Here is an 18,341-nt window from a genome sequence, read left to right as displayed (position 1 = left end):
CAGCTAATTGACAGTCTTGATGTCGGTGGCAATGTCACACCCATGTCTTAATTTATTGAAAGAGATCTGGGCCCAGAAGTTGCAACTTTCCCCACCACCACCAATCCATGACCATCTGATGCGGAGACGAAATTATTATTATTGTTATTATTATTATTATTATTATTTTGTATATCGTTTTTGGGCCTCTGCATAGAACATTAATAATTGGGTCTGATTAAAGAATTAGTCCCAACTCGACCTGATTATATAATTTATAATACATAAAGCCTCTAAGATTTTATTGTAACTTTTGTTGTATTCTTGGGTTGGATATAAGACAATTTTGGTTAAAACATCATAACAGTTCAACACAATTGTTTTAATTAGGATGCATTTAGTTTGAAATAAAAAATAAGAGATAATAATAATTTAAAACTTTATTTTTGATAAATATAATCATAAGGCTGTATTTGACTGGAAAATCTTGGGTGAATTATTGAATTACACTTCAATAATCAGGATCTGTCGTATAGACCCGAATAATAATCAGTTCCGGATAGGTATAGCCTGATTTGAATTTTGAAAATTCATAGTTATAAGAACAGAACTTTTGACTACTTTACTTGTAGTAGTCACAATAAATTTGTTTATTTGTTGGACAGATAGATTCTGCCTATCAGTCAGGTCTGATATATCATATATGCCCCATGTTAAAGATCGGAAATTAGGCCCCTTTCCAGTATTAAGATCGAATCGAAGTAACAAGAGTGGAGAATTGTGCATATGGTAGGTAGGATCCTATTCCTATCCAACTGGACTTAATGATCACCATCGGACGCATCACATGTGGCCCAACCATATCTAACCCCATTCTACTCAATTATGCACCTTGTTTAGAATATACAACTGCCACTCCTTATATTTCCAATCTATAATTTTGTAGGAAAAATTAACGATAATTAGCTTAAATTTGGGGTAGTGGGTCTCAGCTCTATTAACTTTAAAGTGCATCAACTTTCAAAAATCAACCAAGTACCCTAAAAATCAATTTCTATTTTTAGGATTAGAAATTCAGCAAAAAATCAAGTTAACTAAAATTTATTATATATAATATAATATGTATGAAATTCGATTTTAACTAAAATAATAAAAAAAAAAACAAATAAAAAATCTCAGTTTCGATTTTTTGGTTTTATTCGGTAATTAAGTTTCGGTTTGGTTTTATGCTTTACAACAATTATATGGTTTGATTTTAAACCAAATAAACTGAATGCTCACCCCTAACTCAGTGAAAGTATGTCGATCAAAGATTAAACCCTCCAAAATGGGCCCTAAAAAACCTTCTATAGCTCATCATATTATCAAGCAATCAGCAAAAGGTTTAAACAGAAATGAGAAAGGAGGTAATTGGTCCTATACTCCCATGCAAATTGATCATTTTTCAAGTTTGACTTGGGCCTCTCTCTCTCCCCCTCCTGGAACCATTCTCTATTTTGACCATTTTCTCCTTCCAGTCCTACAATAACCCAGAAAATAAATCCAAGCTTTGGATTATACATTCCTCAATCTAGCATTTGGAGTTTGATCCCCCAGAGTTCTAAACAAAATTTTATACACTGAACTAAATACCACAGCTCTTACCAAAAGACAAACAAAAACGAAAGAAACGAAAAGAAAAACATACCACATCACAAGTCATCCCCATAAACTCATCAAGTTCACCTAGAAAATCAAAACTTCCCTATCCACTATAACCAAAAGAAAACGAAAAAAAAAAAGTTAACTTCCCAATCCATAAGTCACATCTCGCATGTTTCCCAATAGACATCATGAAGGTATTTATTTCTTGCTTCAATCTCAGAATGATTTGAAATCTCCCATAACCATTACGTATACCTCAAGAATTTATGAATACTCAATTGGCCTGAAAATAGGGAGGCAAGTCAGGCAACGCAGGGGGTCTTAACCCATCAAACAGAAACCCAGAGCTTAATTTTATTCATTAACTCCATCATAATTAAAGAAGCTCAAATAACAAACAGAATGCTGCTAGTACTCAAATAATAAGATAAAAATGAAACAAAAATAAGGTAATGGAAAGATTGAAAACAACTGCTGCACACATATACACATATAGAAGAAGAGTTCTGTTAGAACAGTGTAGTGATGTGGAGAAACAAGAGTAGGGTTTTCTCTTGAAAGACAAAAGGTACCCATAAGATAACCTTTACAATATCTGTTGTTATATATATCAAAAAGATATCTTTGCTGTATTATGTGCAGCCATCTATTGTCCTTGAAAAAGAAAAATAAGGACATTTTGAAACTTCAGGAATCTGCCCCCTCGCCAGTAGAACTTGGTCATCACCTGAGGTCCCACTTGTCCATGGTGCCTTTCTCGCCAAATACATCTCTGTCCTTACACCATCATAGTGCATAGGGCTGTTCACTAGTCGGGTTGGGTGGTTTAGTAGTGTTTTTTCAAACCGACCCGACCTAGTCGGTTTGAGTCGGTTTGTGTTTCAACCAACTTCAAGCTTGTACAATGCACATGAAGTCAAAGTGCTAATATTATATATAATATTTCAGAATATATTTTCTGGAAATATATATTTAAAACCAAAGCATATATACAACTATATCGAAATATATATTTTCTAATTTCTGGAAATATATATTCGATATATTTCAGAATATATATTTTTCAGATATATATTTATTATTTAAAACTAAAATATCTATATTTAACAGATATTTTTTAGAATATATATTTTTTCACATAACTCGATTCGGTTCGGTTTCGGTTTTCATGTGAAAACTGAAACCGACTGGTAGTGAAGAAAAACCGGCCAACTTGGGATGGGTCGGGCCAGGTTGGTCGGTTTGGATTTATTTGTGAACAGCCCTAATAGTGCATGCCCCACCGGTAACCAGTAAGAAAGTCTACTTAATTGATATAATAGTATGGCTCAGAGAACTTTTTACTAAAATTCTAAACCAAGGAAAGAAAGAACCTCATATTTGGGCATGTTTCACGGTGTCTATCTAGACCAGAAAGCTACCTTGGTTATACTTTCACTACAATCAGAACAGCAGCTGAATACAAGAGGTATCATATTGTTCTTTTTTTGGTATCATCTTGTTCTTGATTTATGATGAACTATCATTATTCTAGCAAGCAGATCCTTACGGATTAACATTAGAAATGACCTCTAGGTGGATCAGAATTAAAATCTCATATCCATATGCAGGAAGCAATTTCTTTATGAGGCATTGTACTTAATTCAATTGGCCATGCACAGACTCTAACCAAGGGTTTTATATGCTTAAACTGGTAATACGTTTAACAGTTACAGGATTCTTATAACAAGGGGAGCATAAACTACTAGAACAACCACATATGAGCTTAAAAACCCAATGGATTAGAGGAACCAATAAACTCTAATACACCATTGGTCTGCATCAATTATCTATAGTGCAACTGCAGCTCTTTCCATATAAAGAATTAGAATAAGTATGCCAGAGAAAAGACCTACAGGATATTCACATTGCTGACCTTCCTACAGCACATTGCATGTTATATATGTTCCTCATTGACAATAGTTTGTAATGCAAGGGAGATACATCTCTGTTAACAAACTAAGAATTACAACTCATGCAAACCTTAGTTTAGTACTGTAAGTTCTCCACTTAGGCAAATTATCTGTTAATCCTCAGGCATTGTCGGTTGTCGCCAATGAAAATCTCACTGATCTAGTGAGGAATCTCTATCTTATCAATCCTGTCTTCCCATTGCATTTGGTTGCGTTGCAGGTTCTTTCCTATCTTGGGCCCAGCTGTCTCTTTGCATCGGTTCTCTTCTTTCAACCTGCATCGTTTCACGACGTCTGTCATACCGAGGGCGAGGCCTGTTCCTAGTTTGCTGTCTCTCGTTGAATCTGAATTGTGGCCTATGGATGACTTTTCCATCGATAAACAAATCTCCTAATAAACAACCCAAAAAAATGAGGAAATTGAATAAGCACATTTCATTTCACCAGTAGAAAGTCCATTAGTTAAGACCAACCTCCATAATCTTTGTTGGGCACATCAAGATACGAATCCGGCAATACCCAAAGAACACCAGGTAGTCCTGTTCATCCCGATGGAAAAGAAATCAAATCCAAGTTAGAAATGAAAGCTACTGAAAACCCTAAACCCCAATTTCGAATACCTTTAACTTTGTAAGAAAGCTCTTCAGATATCAAAGCACCAAAACCCGTGTAAGTGGTGGTGCAGACCGAGTAGACTTTCTTTTTGGCCTCCTCTTCACTGGTAATCCAAATAGGCGGAAGACCATAAATAACATAATGACGAAAACAAAAAATAAACGGAGCATGAATCAAGAGCAGAGAATAAGCAAAAGATACCTCCCGACAACAGCAGCAAGGGTCTTTACGTATGTAGCGATCATCTCCTCCTCGGAGGGTTTAGGGTCAGCAGGAAACTCCATGACGATGAGCCAGTGCTCATAGTCGCAACCATCGAGGAGGATCGTCTCTTTAGGAGGTCTGTTGCTCCAGTTCGGAGAAGGATCGTTCAAGGGCGAGTAGCCTGACGCCGATGTTTTCGACCGAATCGGGATTGTCCTTGGCTCGGGAGTCAGTAACCGATGCTGCATATCGAGTACTGCGAGTGCGAAACGAGAACGAACAGGTAATAGAGACGATGAGGAATTGATTGCTCGGGAAAGAAGAGAAACGAGGGTACGCCGGGTTAAGTGCGACATAGAAGACCGTCACTTCCTTGCCTCGTTTGGTCTCGTAGAGTTGTAGTCTCGCGCACTTTCTATCCCTCTCTTCTGCACTATGTAAGCAGAGTCTTTACTTGCAGCACAGGAGAGATCCGGGCTCGGTCCAGACTCCTGAGCATGAGCAATTGGGTATTGATATTGGGGTCGAGATGTCAACTGTCGGATCAAGATCCTTTCGTATGTATGGGTTGATTACTTAAGGTTATGTTTGGTTTGAAGGAAAAGGTAGAGAAAGGAAGGGAAAGGTAGGAAAATTCATACAAGATTTGTAAAGGTTTCCTACCTTTCCTTTTCCTACCTTTTCCTTTAAACCAAACACAGCCTAAGGCTTCTAGCCTATAAGGGCAACTTTTTGCCCTTAATATTAATAAAAATAACAATTTTTAGAATAAGATAATTTTTTTTTTGAAAAAATATCAATTAAGGGCACTGCGAAGTGTTCCTCGTCTTCCTCTGCTAACAAAAAAATACAGCTCCCTTATGCCAAAGAAGAGTTCTAATGTTCTAAGAGATGAATTGATATAGTCGTGTGGTTCCTCACCATTAAAAAGAAAAGGAGAAATAAAGGAAAAAAAAATTGAAGTAAAAATCATGGAAAATCTCAGGATTTGGACATCGACCTCCTTGAAGGTAACATAGTCTGAAAACATAGACGATGAGAATCATGAGATGAAAGAAAGCGGTTTCATTACTTAAAGATCGCAATGGCGATGGGAGTTTGGAGGTTTCCATGAGAGAGAGAGAGAGAGAGAGAGAGAGAGAGAGAGAGAGAGAGAGAGATTGGGCGAAGCGAAGCCACGAGCCAAATTGATGAACTTTGAAGAGTGCGGTTTTTGTTTCCATCTCATTGACTGCTTTGAGAGAGGAGAGAAGAGAAGAAAATAGGAGTGGTTTTAGGGAAGTTCATGGAGAGGAGTTAGTTCTTATTTCGGCTGAGCTGATGATTGCAGAGATAGATTTTCACCATGAATGGTAATGGATATCCTAGGATGGAGGCTGGCTATATTATTAGACACCACAAACACGAGACAAGAGACAATCAGTGCAACTCCGCTCTCGTTAAACACATCAAGGCTCTTGTTCATCTCGTAAGATTCCTCGGTTGATCGATGCCCTCTCATCTCTAGTGTGTCTGTGTGTGTATAGCTTTGTTTTACTTTTTCCTTTTAAAGTTATTTTCTTGTTTTAACTGTGTTTTCGAACCTTCAGGGAGGTTGATGTCCAGATCCTAAGATTTTCCATGATTTTTACCGGTTTTACTTCAAATATTTTCCTTTATTTCTCCTTTTCTTTTTCATGGTGAGGAACCGCATGACTATATCGATTCATCTCTTAGAATGTTAGAACTCTTCTTTGGCAAGCAATAGTGCGTAGTGCCCTTAATTGATATTTTTTGGAAAATGTTATCCAATTCTTTTTTTTGGTAGAAATAGGAGGAGCTACACAAGACGGCGGTACCTCGGCCCCAAACATCACAAAAACAAATAGAATTTAAGACTCTAGGAATAGAGGGAGGGCAAAAACTGAGAGTGCTGAGAGGAAAAGAAAGAGCTTGGATTGCCATCCAGTCCACAACTTGATTGGCCTCTCTATAGACATGGTTGTAGGTGACACCACAATCCAAATCTCTAGCCAGCTTCAAACACTCCTTGATGATGGTCTTCAATCTCCATGGGCAGTCCACTTTATTCTTTAAACACGAAATCACAAGAAGAGAGTCTCCTTCAATGAAGATGGGGAGACCCCTATAGCTAAAAGTGATATTGTGGGCCTCCCATGCAGCCCAAGCCTCCGCTACATTAATTGAGGAATTCCCGATAAAATAAGCTTTGGTCTCAAGAACAATTCCCCATTGATTTCTTGTAACACAACCAATTATGCAATCACCTTTATCATTTCTGGACGTGTCAAAATTAATTTTGATAGAACTCCCTTTTGGAGCTTTCCATTTGGTTGGCTTCCAATCTTTATTCTGTATAGTACTGGGATTAGAACAATTTTCAACGTTGTGATTAAAATATAGAGACAAAGCTCTATCAATGATGACCGAAGGGTGGCTACAATGGTTTTGGAAGGTATTTTCGTTTCTATTCTTCCAAATCTGCCACAAGATAAAGCATGATTTCATAGGGATCATAGAATCAATTTGATTGGAAAATAAGCCATTCCACCACTCCCGAAGTGAGGAGTCATTTTCACTGGGCCCCTTAATATATGGGTCTAAGATATTCCAGATTTGTTTAGCAATAGTACAATTTTTAAAAATATGATTAGTGTCTTTAATTCCATCATAGAAGCTACAACCAACATCAATGGAGATACCTAAAGACCTTAAGAAGGTTTTAGAAGGTAGCTTAGAATTAAGCAGCAGGTATAAAAAGGTTTGGATTTTAGGAGGAATTTTAAGCCCCTAAATCTTGTTGACCTGAAAGTTAAAATCACTCTGACCCCTGTGCATGATAATAGCTTCTTTGTATGCCGATTTAACAGTAAAGTGCCCTTTGAGATTCAACCTCCAAATCTGAAGGGATGAGAGATCCATCATATGAATGGCCGAACCAGATTTGAAACCAAAAGGTAGGAGAGGGAAGTACCTGATACGGAGTAGCAGTAACACTCAACGAAGGTGTTCACACCCAAGGAAAACTCCAAAGACTGCTCCCACTGAAGATGACACAATGTAGGGTGGAGCAGAATCAACAGGTGGTTCTTCATAAGAATCGAATCCTTCAGCAAGAATTCGATGGAGGGTATGTAAGCACGACTTCAGATCAAATTTTCTCCAAAAAATGATATCAAGAACCCTTCTTGACCGCTCCTACAATGGAGAACAAACTGGCAATGGCGGCAGCAGAAGGAGGGCGCAAGAGCAGAAGATGGCGCAGTCTTATTGTTGCTGTCTTCTCTCTTGGATCTGAGATCTTGTTGTGTATTGAATGGTCCGCCTCCTCCTCCTTTTAAGCCTCTAATTAAACCAGTTTGAATTGGGCTTTAGGCCCATTAAGTCTATGTGCTCACTAACCTTCCAAACTGCTGCCCAGTTGGGTTTTATTATATGGCGTGAGACCAAACATTGATCTACACATTAACCACATGGGTTCAAGCTAGCCTTTGTTACAAGGCCTGGCCGAATTCACTGTTATGGACAGTGAACCCCTGAGCCCATCACCATGGGCTCTTAATGGGCCCAACACTTACACTAAGTGGTCCCTGGGCCAAGCCACCTTATAAAAACCCAGGGACTGTGGGCAAATGAAAGATTAGCCCATCAGGTATTACCCTCAATGGTCTTACACTTAACTTCTCAGCCCATAATGATCAAGCACTGTCCGACAAGAGAGAACATCTCCCTCGGCTACAAGGAATAGTGTTGCACTTTCTACTCACATGGATCCCAGGAATTAAAACCTTTTGCAAACATTTTGAAACCGTAATATATATGTATATCTTTATATAAATATATTTTGCAAAAACAAATTTCAATGATTGAAATCGGCTACCGACAGCTTTGGTTTCCATCAGAGAGAGTGCATCCCCGATCATTACCTTTGTCCGACAAAGGGGCTAATCCTGTCACTATGATCACCCACTCAGATGAATTCTTAGACTATCCCAACATACCCAGGTTTTGACCCCCTCTAAGGATCTCACTGATTGGCATATCAAAGACAGCCCAATCCGACACCTAATGCAGTATCATAATCGAGTCTAGGGGTCAGGTGTAACATTTCAGTTTTGCCCATCAATCTCCAAGGTTCAGGGCAATATTGGAATTCTGATCCGGTTCATGGTTTTAAGAAAACCCACACTGCATGCACCTCAGGTCTCACCCTGGCAACTGAGACAAACCACCCCAACCAACTTGGCGGCACATCAGTGTCAGCCTTGGCAGGATAAATCTCCCCAGATCTATCCAACGGCTGTGAAGATTCTAAACTAACACGAGTCTCATATGTGTCCAATTTAAGGGCATTACACAGAAACACACCACAATAACATGAATCAAATATGTACTTTATTCATTTACATTAAATGTCATAAGGTACATCATTTCGATTGGAGCTAAGGGCATACATTGTCTAACAAAATCAACATGTCCTCATTTGAGTCAGAGGGGATAAAGATAGTTCTAATGCCATTCTAAATATTAAGGGGAACTAAGATACGGATCTTATTCTCCTCCCAAATATGCCTTTCATGATTAATAACATCACTTACTAGCAACTCCTCATGCTCAATTTCAGCCCCCGAAGGCTCTATATTCAATAAACCTTCAATTGGACCCAAGTCCAACCAGATATCTTTCCAAAACTTAATATTCCTTCCATTTCCAACAACCCAACCCAGACCCCTTTTGAGTAAGTCTCTAAAATTCAGAACTCCCCTCCAAGCCCAAGAAATTCCATTTTTAGGCTTAGCATTAAAAAAAGATTCATTTCGAAGGTATTTGTGAAAAATCACTCGGACCAATAAATTATGTTTGTCCTTTAGAATTTTCCAACCTAGCTTTTCTAGGCAAGCCTCATTAACCCAATGAAGATTTTTAAGGCCCAAACCACCCCAATTCTTGGGGAGGCAAATTTTCCCCCAACTCATTAGATGAATGGGCTTTTTATCATTGCCTTTGGACCAAAGAAAGTTCTTTTGTCTCTTGTCAATCTCCTCAATCATGTTATTTGGAATTTTGAATGAGTTCATGATAAAATGAGGCAAAGAACTAATAGTAGAGTTAAGTAGAGTGGCTCTACCGGCCAAAGAGAGAGTCTTCCTCTTCTATCCAGTCAATTTCCTATTAACTTTATCTAAAAAATTGTTGAATACTTCCTTTGGCACTCTTCCATTGATGACCGGAGCATCTAAATAGGTGGAGTCTTTTCTCTCAAGAGGGATTTTAAGCATTCTTGAAAAAATCTTCTACAATCTAGATGGGATGTTAATAGAGATTTAAGAGTTGATTTCATAAAGTTTGGGATTTGACCAAAAGCTTCATCAAACTTATCAAGAATCTCCCTAATCTTCACACAAGCTGGAATGGTAGCTTTAGCAAAAATAAAACAATCATCAGCAAATTGAAGAATAGGGATACAAGGACCATCCCTTGAGGCTTTAAAACCAATTGGACTCTTATGCTTGCTTGATTCATCAATTAGGTTCCTAGTTAAGGCTTCAACACATAATACAAAAATGTACAGGGATAGAGTATCTCCCTGCCTAATGCCCCTAGATGGCTCAAAACTTCTAGAAGGGAAGCCATTAATCAAAATTTTATAGGAAACTGATTTTATGCATGACATGACCCAATCAATCCATTTCCTATGGAAGCCAAACTTTGTAAGAACTTTCTCAATAGACCATTCCAACCTGTCATAGGCCTTTTCCATATCAACCTTACAAGCCAAAAAGCCTGAGCTCCCTTTTTTCTTTTTCATAGTATGGAGCAGTTCATGTGCAATAAGAATGTTATCATTGATATGTCTATGTGGGACAAAAGCACTCTAAAATGGAGAGATAATATCATTAAGAATTGGCTTAAGTCTATTTACCAGAATTTTGGTAATGATTTTATAAATCACGTTGCAAAGACTTATAGGCCTAAATTTGTTTACATTATCTAGGTTCTTAACTTTGGGAATAAGAGTGATGAATGTTTCATTAAGAGCATTGCTTAATTTTTCAGAATTAAAAAAAGCTCTTATGACATTGCACACCGTGTTTCCAATGATATTCCAAAATATTTTGATGAAGAGAGCATTTAGCCCATTTGGGCCTGGAGCTTTGAGGTCTTTCATTGAATTAATAGCTTCTCAAATCTCTCTATTTGTAACTTCCTTACAAAGTAATTTGTTTTGCTCCATTGAGATGCAATGATTTATGTTTTTGATGAAATCATCAACCCCATGAACATTCTCAGACTTATATCTCTCCTCAAATTTTTTGACAATAAAGTTTGCTAATTGTTGTTGGTTTTCTATCCAGTCATTCTCATCGTTTTTTAATCTGAATATTCTATTTTAATTTCTAACAATGGAAAAATTTATTGTTTTTGTCACCAAAATTCATCAAATCAATTCTAGCTTTTTGTGCCCAGAAGATTTCTTCTCGTTTAAGAATATTATCAAATTGAATTTGGAGAGCACACTCTAAATTGATGGTGGTTCTATCATCTGGATTCTCAACTAATTTGCTTTGAACTTCATTAAGTCTTTGAAGGAGCTCATTCTTTTTTGTAAATATATACCAAAATGTTCTTTGTTCCATTTTTTTTTTAAATTTTGAACAAGTAAATTCCTTTTCTTAATAAATTGGAGAGCTTTAGTACCCGTAGTATTATGACTCCATGAATGGAAAATAACATCAACAAGATTGGGGTCCTCACACCACATTGCTTCAAATCTGAAAGGCTTAGGCCCCTTTGAGCTAACAACTCAATAGAGAGAAGGATGGGGGAATGGTCAGATGATAAGAAAGAAAGATTAGTGAGAATTGCATCAGCAAACTTTCTCCTCCACTCATCATTGACAAAAACCCAACCCAACATTTCCCAAGTAAATTTGTTTCTCCAAGTAAATTGATTCCCAAATGTTAATTTCGAGGAGGTTGCAATCCTTGGTATGAGAAGAATGAATGGTTCTTCCTCCCCTCTTATTTTCATTGGACCTGAATGCATTGAAATCCCCAATACGGCACCATTCTCACTAGTATTATCACCAATGATCTTAATCCATTCCCAAACCTGCTTTTGGATTGTCTTGTTAGGGGGAGCATAGAAATATGATTTCTGATTTGACAAATCAGTAATAAAGGTGTGAACAAGTCTTTCATTATAAAATATAACATCAATATTGCACTTTTCCTTATCCCATAGCAAGCATAAGCCGCCAGAAAAATCAACAGAATCGACAACAAAGTGGTCATTGAAACAAGAAAACGAGCTGATAATCTTTTTTGATCTACTAGGGTTAACTCTAGTTTCAAGAAAACAACATACATCAGGCTTATGCAACCTTAGGAGTTCCAAAGTCTGATGACACAATTTGGGCCTTCCAGCAAAGAGTCTTCGTTGGAAAACATTCGTTATGTCTGGACCCATATTGTCCTCTTCTTCTCGACCTTCATCGTGGTCACAATTAGCATTTTCCTCGTTCATCACGACCTCTAAATGATTGTTGTCCAAGTCCTCATTTCCCCCTCGACCATCCCAATAATCCTCCATTAATCCTAACCCATCACCCTCCTCATCATTAATGAAATCGTTTTCATCCTCAAGATTGTTATTTTGAATGAAAGAAAAAACATTTCCTCCTTTCACTGTGTTTGAGTAAGGAGCACTAACGGGACCCAAGACGATACTTTTGCCTCTTGATGGTTCTTTTGATGTCGAAATTGTTTTCTGAACCTACTGCATCTTTGGTTTTACATAATTTGAAGGCAGGATTGTAGCGTGTCCAGCATTCAAAAATCTTGTTCACGAGTGGCCTTTTGCTCTTTCAAAATGTTGGCTTTTGATATCAGCCCAATCAGGTCGTTTGCCAGTCCAAGTTCTCTCTTTTAAGTTAGAGAAACCAGATTTATTATCAGGGTTGAAGCTTCTTTGACCTGCACTCTTCTTGCGGTTAACAATCACCCATTCATTTTCGTATTTCTTCTTGCTGGAGTTTGTGCAGCTGGTAGCCTTATGACCTCGCCAACCACAAGCAGTGCAGAGGTAAAAAAAATTCTCATAAAACACCCGGATGTGTTGATTCTCACTACCATATGTAATTGGTATGGTGAGAACAAAAGGCCTGTTGAGTTTAACTCGGACACAGATTCTGGGACTGGGGTAGTTCATCCTGCGCATGTTAACAGTATTATCATCCAGCTTCAAGAAAGATCCAACATCGCAGAGGATGTACTCCAGATCATCTCTAGACCAAAACTCCAAGGGGAGACCTGGGAGCCTAATCCAGGCATCTGCAAATTCGAGCTTTGCCTTGATTGGGTTAAAACCAATCTTCTAAGGGATGATGACAAAATATTTGCCATTTATTAACCAAGGACCATTTTCCAGGGCTTTTTTGTAATCAGATTTTGACGTGAAGGTAAGAAGGTAATAACCGTTACCTAGAGTCTGCACATCAGTTTTGCATTCAATCTCCCAATCAGAAGCTTTCTCGGTAATAGCCTTAATAGGTTCCGGGTCACCCAGGAATTTGGCAAAAAGAAACAGGCTCCATCATTCGTCGACTTTTGAAGTTTTCTTTCTCTAGTCCATGTTGACTGGCCTGGCTACGTTAGAAACCTTAACATAGCTTTCCTTTTCCTTTTCAATACTTGATTGGGCACTGTCTTTTGAGGATTCAAAAGAAAGGGCCCTTCTAGCTTTACTCGACTCACCCTTTGAAGGGGTACTGTTGGATCGTATTTTCAAACTCTCCATCTCAGGATTTGAGAGAACTTCTTGCTTATTGGTAAGGGGCCACGATACAGGAAAGAGGCTATAGCTCTTTTCGTTCAGTAAAATAGGGTTCTCCACCCCATTACGGGAACTGTTTATCTCCTTTTATCTTTTCGAGGAATCCTATTGATAGTTCTTTTGTTAATGGGCGGAGAGAATTTATTTTGTTTCAAAAGAGCGTCCTGTAGCTTCCTCTCCAACCCGCATCAGCTGAGCTTTCTTCTTCCCAAAATAAATTTCCTTGGAGATGTTGAGCTCCCTTCTAATTTAAGTTACTTGGCCTGCTTTTATTAAATGAAGGGGACCCACCTGGATTCACTAGGAGCTAGCATCCCACCTCTTTAGGATAACAATTGAAAGCATTCGGACTAGGAACTTCAACACTGCAGGCAAAATCTTGTAATTCATGCAGCGGTACATGAAAATTGTCAGTCCCGTGCACCACGTGTTCACTGCCATCATAATGGTGATAACAATTCTTCTCTTTCATGTTCAATCTCCAAACCCAGTTTGTCTTTATCAGACTTTTGGAATTCCACTCAGAGAAATCCCCTTGAGTGAACGAGAGATTATCCAGAACCTCGTTCAAGAGCTTTTTAATCTTAGTTCTAAAAGTGCCAAGCAAGCACGCAAGATTTTGCATTGGAAAGAACCGAGGCTTGTTCAAAGAATCTCTATTTGAACCATGAAAGAATCTGCATGTGAGTTTTAAAGTCGAGCATTTGCCCAGTTCCTGGGCACACACTTTAGTCACAGTTCGTATTGTCTGCATTTTACCACTTAAGTGACAAGAATTTTCACTGAAAACCTCTTCATCATGAGGAGGAACTGAATCCTTGTTTGGAAGCGGAACTTCAGCAGCGTCTTGACTGGCTTCCATTACCTCCGCTCTAACCAAACTACAAATTTTATCATAACTGGTTTTAGCAGCTTGATCCTTATTTTTAGTCAAAGGGTCCTTGATCTTTTCATACCTTTGAACAGACTGTTGGTCTGCTGGTTTTTTATTAAAAACTTTTTAACGATGATAGGAATTGTTTCAGACTTCTTATTTTTCTTTTCTTCTTTCCGATTTCTCAGAAAAATTTCAGAACCTTCTTTTGAACAGACTTTCGGAGTACTAATACTACACTCCTTTCGGAATTCAACACAGGCTGTATTCCTGCAAAATGTTGGAGCTGTTTCCAACGAGTTCCATTTTTTTATATCTTGATCAAGTTTTTTCCTCAGTCGTAAACTCTTTCGAGAAGCTCTTGTCCCCATCAAAAGAGAAGGGCCACAGATCCAATCTACAAACACACTGAAAACATGAAAGGTTGTTATAAGTTGGCTAAAGAGAGATCGACAATCAAAAATGGATACGAACTTAAAGAACACACAAACTTCTCTAAGGAAAACGAAATGCATAGAAAGAGAATGAGATAGAACAGTCAGAGAGGAACTACTTCCCTGAATTCATAACACGAACTACTTCCCTGAATTGTCTTTGTCATCAAGCCAACAAGCATGTACCAAACCTCCTCGTCGCCGCTCTGCTTGGTTTGGTTTCATCACAACCGGGCGAATACACTTCTACACACGTTGGGATGTCAGAAGATAGTGATTAGCGGGACGTCCGGTGCAACCTGATGTGATCAACCAGATGCTTGACAAGAGAATGAGATAGTTTCCTATTATAGCTATTATATAAAAATTGTTATTTTTATTGATATTAGGAGCAAAAAGTTGCCCTTATTGGCTAGAAGCCCATTACTTAAACAGCCCTAAACTATATAAAAATGATTCAAAATGTCTTAAGATTTTAGAAACTTTTTTTAGACTAAAATTATCTTTTATTTATTTTATTTTAAAAAGGGTATAAAAATCATTTTATTATAGTTTTAATGTCAACTTTAATGGCTACTATAATTACCATATTTGTGTATTTAATTCATCACTAATTGTAAGGATTGAAAATATAACTTTATTTATTCTTTCCGCCTCATTTAATCCCCTCTCATTAAGTCTTATAGTTAATGTATTAAATCCCATTTTCTATTATTAAATCCTATATTTTAAGTTATGTTTTTACTAATAAATGATACTAATTAGATCTATGTTAATAATTTTAACAATATAAACCCATATGTTTTAAAACTAACTCAAAAACAAAAGGGAGGGGGGGGGTTTATTGTTCAGTCCACCCCCAGAAATCTTAATTCCCTCGTACAGTTGGGGTAGGTGCCAGTTCGGAATTGCGGCCAAATCATTGGCGGGTATGGATGTTATAGTTGGAGGTGTTTATAATTTTGAATTATTGTAGGTCTACAGTTGAATTCAGAATTCTGAGGTGGAGTACAATCAACTTATCCCAAAATGAAAATGAAATACATACTTTAAAACCAACCAAAAATGAAATTATTTTACTATTTAGCAAAAATCAATAGTTCAACTTTTGGGTAAAATGTTTTAACAATTAATGTCATAAATAAATAATACAAATTAATAAAATATAAAAATACAACAATGAAAAAATACATAAATGTCACAAAAAACATTCATGCGCATGTATAATATTAATTAACTATCATATTAAACAAAAAGTAAGTGTGGCATATTAGAATTATTTTTACACAGAAATATAAAAAATTATAGAAAAAATTGAACATATCTATAATTCTATATTGACACTATTATTCAAAATATAAATAAATTTGTAGAACTTTCTTTTAATTAAAAAACTTTCAATTTAGTTTGTATTTAATTGTGAGGTTTAAATTGTAAATTGAACTACTACTTTTCACCTCATTCAATTCCCTCTATTTAAATCTTGCATATCTTTGATAAATGAAAAGAAGAAAAAACACCAAAAAAACACAACATTATAAAAAGAAGAATCTAGCCAAGTAGGTAGACTTGTCAATGATACTTGAAACTTCACAACTCGATCCAATTATCACATATTTAGATGAAGTGTTTATGTAATAAGATTTGGATTTTGCAATATGCATTCGATTAATAATAAAAATAAAAAAAAACATATAAAAACAAAAAAAATACATATTTATAGATTTTTTGATACATTATTACTATCATTATCATCATCTAGAATTACCATGTGCATAGCATGTACATGCTGATGAATAAAAAAAAAGCATGTGCATGCTTACTAGTCTATTTAAAAGTACCTTGAAGTTTCGGAAATTCGATTTCGTTAATTCTAATTTCTTTCATGCTTTTAAATTAGATAAAAAGACTCTTTTACCCTTATTTATTCTTCAAATTTTCAAAACTTACCCTCTCTCCTTTTTCTAAACCTTCCCTCTTGTTCTTTTCTTTTTCTTTCTTTCCTCCTCCTCCTCTTCTTTGTGTTAAATCATGGAGACATCTATAGATCTAGTCTCGTATAGGTAAATTCAACATGACAACTGACAAGTCCAAGGATTGGAGTTAGAACCATGGTTTTCAAAATCGGACCGGATCGGATGGTTGAATTGGAAAAACCGGAAACCGGTCACTTGATCGGTTCTGTTTTCCTCTAAAACCACTTTTTTCCTCAAAATCGTTGATTTTAGTCAGCAAACCGTTGAATCGGCCGGTTAACCGTTTGAACCATTCGAACGGTTTTGACCGTTTTCCAATTATTTTAATTTCTTTTTATTTTTTTTTTAATTTTTTTTGGTCAAAATGGGCTGGTCATTCGGGTCAAATGGTCGGACCATTTGAATCGGTAACCGAACCCCTGACCGGTTCGATCACCGGTTTGCTTTTAAAAACCATGGTCAGAACACAGACCATGGGCTCCTTGGTTTCCTGTGTTTTAATCCAATATTGTCAAGTTTAAACTTTAGACTAATGGATGGAGCTAAACAAAGGCATTTGGAAATATAGACAATTTGGATGGAGATTGAGTGACTTCCTATTTTGAAGAATTTTTGACAAGTCCAAGGATTGGAGTCATAACACAGACCATGGGCTCCTTGATTTCCTATGTTTTAATCCAATATCGCCAAGTTTAAACTTTAGACTATTAGAGACGTTTGAAAGTCTAAACAAAAGCATATGGAGATATTGACAATTTGGATGGAGATTGAGTGACTTCCAATTTGGAAGAGATAATATACCAGTTGTTTGATTCATTTGGTTTATAATCGGAATGATCTATTCCTTCAAATGGGAATTAGAAACAACTAGAATGAATTCTCATTCCTGGGGGAGGGGAGGGAATGGCCATTCCGTTAAATGCCATTTCCACCAGAAATGGGAATTAGATTTTTATTTTGTCCATCCAAAAGTTGGAATATAAATGGATGATTCCAATTCCAAAACCCTATTGCCGTAGTTTTGTTTGGTTATTTTTAAGGGGACATAAAAGAACTTATTTATTTGTTCCCATGAAGAAGAAAGTTCAAATGGGTCATTTATGATCAAGAAATGATTAGTGGAAATGTAAATCGGGCCATGCCACCTGCGGCCCGGCACAATTGTATGGGTCATGCTGGGTTTGGGGTTTCAGGTCCACGGGCCGGGCCATTGACTCACAGCACGGCCCAGCACGACCTATATATATATATTTGTATATATTTTATTAATATAGTTATATATTATATATATTTATATATAATATATTAATAAAATAAACAATTATTTTCAATTTTATTAAACTATTTTATTTAATTAATATATATAAACAATTATATACATCAAAATTCATATAAAATAAAAAAAATTAAGATTTTTTTTAAATAAATAACTTTAACCTAATCTAGACCTAACTAGCCTAAGGCTCGACCCATGGACTAACCAACCCGTGGCACGACACCACATGACACGGGCCCATGTAAACTCAGGCCATGAGTCATGCTGGGCCGATTCCCAAAAATGTCCAGGCCCGCATTTTGCGCGAACTACACACGTGCCATGTCGTGTTGCCAAAACACTACCTATTTTACACCTCTAACGATTAGTCAACTGTTTTCTTACATGCAATGCTTTATTGTTTACCATTGTCCATTTATCTCGCATGGGAAGCGTGCACCCTCCCATAGGAGGCGCGCACGTCACCCTCTTCAAAATGTCGTGTTGCCAAAACACTACCTATTCAAGCCTCGTTAACAGGATGAATCCGGTTGAACCAGACGAAAAAAGACA

The 18,341-nt window shown here is 36.9% G+C and overlaps 1 protein-coding gene across 2 annotated transcripts; it reads right to left on the bottom strand.

Moving 5' to 3' along the window:
- Nucleotides 1-1,507: 1,507 nt before the first annotated feature.
- On the bottom strand, nucleotides 1,508-4,925 carry LOC148867595 (multiple organellar RNA editing factor 3, mitochondrial-like). Of its 2 annotated transcripts, XR_016109816.1 has the most exons (5): nucleotides 4,392-4,889; nucleotides 4,196-4,293; nucleotides 4,049-4,114; nucleotides 3,646-3,966; nucleotides 1,508-1,906 (listed from the first exon to the last, which is right to left on the bottom strand). XR_016109816.1 is itself a non-coding variant. In XM_088977762.1 (4 exons), exons 1-4 carry the CDS (start codon nucleotides 4,748-4,750, stop codon nucleotides 3,758-3,760), a joined length of 732 nt encoding a protein of 243 aa, XP_088833888.1. In that variant the 5' UTR covers nucleotides 4,751-4,925; the 3' UTR covers nucleotides 3,384-3,757. The 2 variants fall into 2 exon arrangements, 1 of the variants encoding a protein (XP_088833888.1); XM_088977762.1 differs by lacking the exon at nucleotides 1,508-1,906 and having other exon boundaries at nucleotides 3,384-3,966; nucleotides 4,392-4,925.
- Between the last annotated feature and the right edge of the window lie 13,416 nt (nucleotides 4,926-18,341).

This window comes from Nelumbo lutea, chromosome 3 (genome assembly GCF_056320005.1).
Source record: "Nelumbo lutea isolate HS-2025 chromosome 3, American lotus-T2T, whole genome shotgun sequence".
In the NCBI taxonomy this organism is placed as follows: domain Eukaryota; kingdom Viridiplantae; phylum Streptophyta; class Magnoliopsida; order Proteales; family Nelumbonaceae; genus Nelumbo; species Nelumbo lutea.
This window is presented reverse-complemented; position numbering and strand designations above follow the sequence as displayed.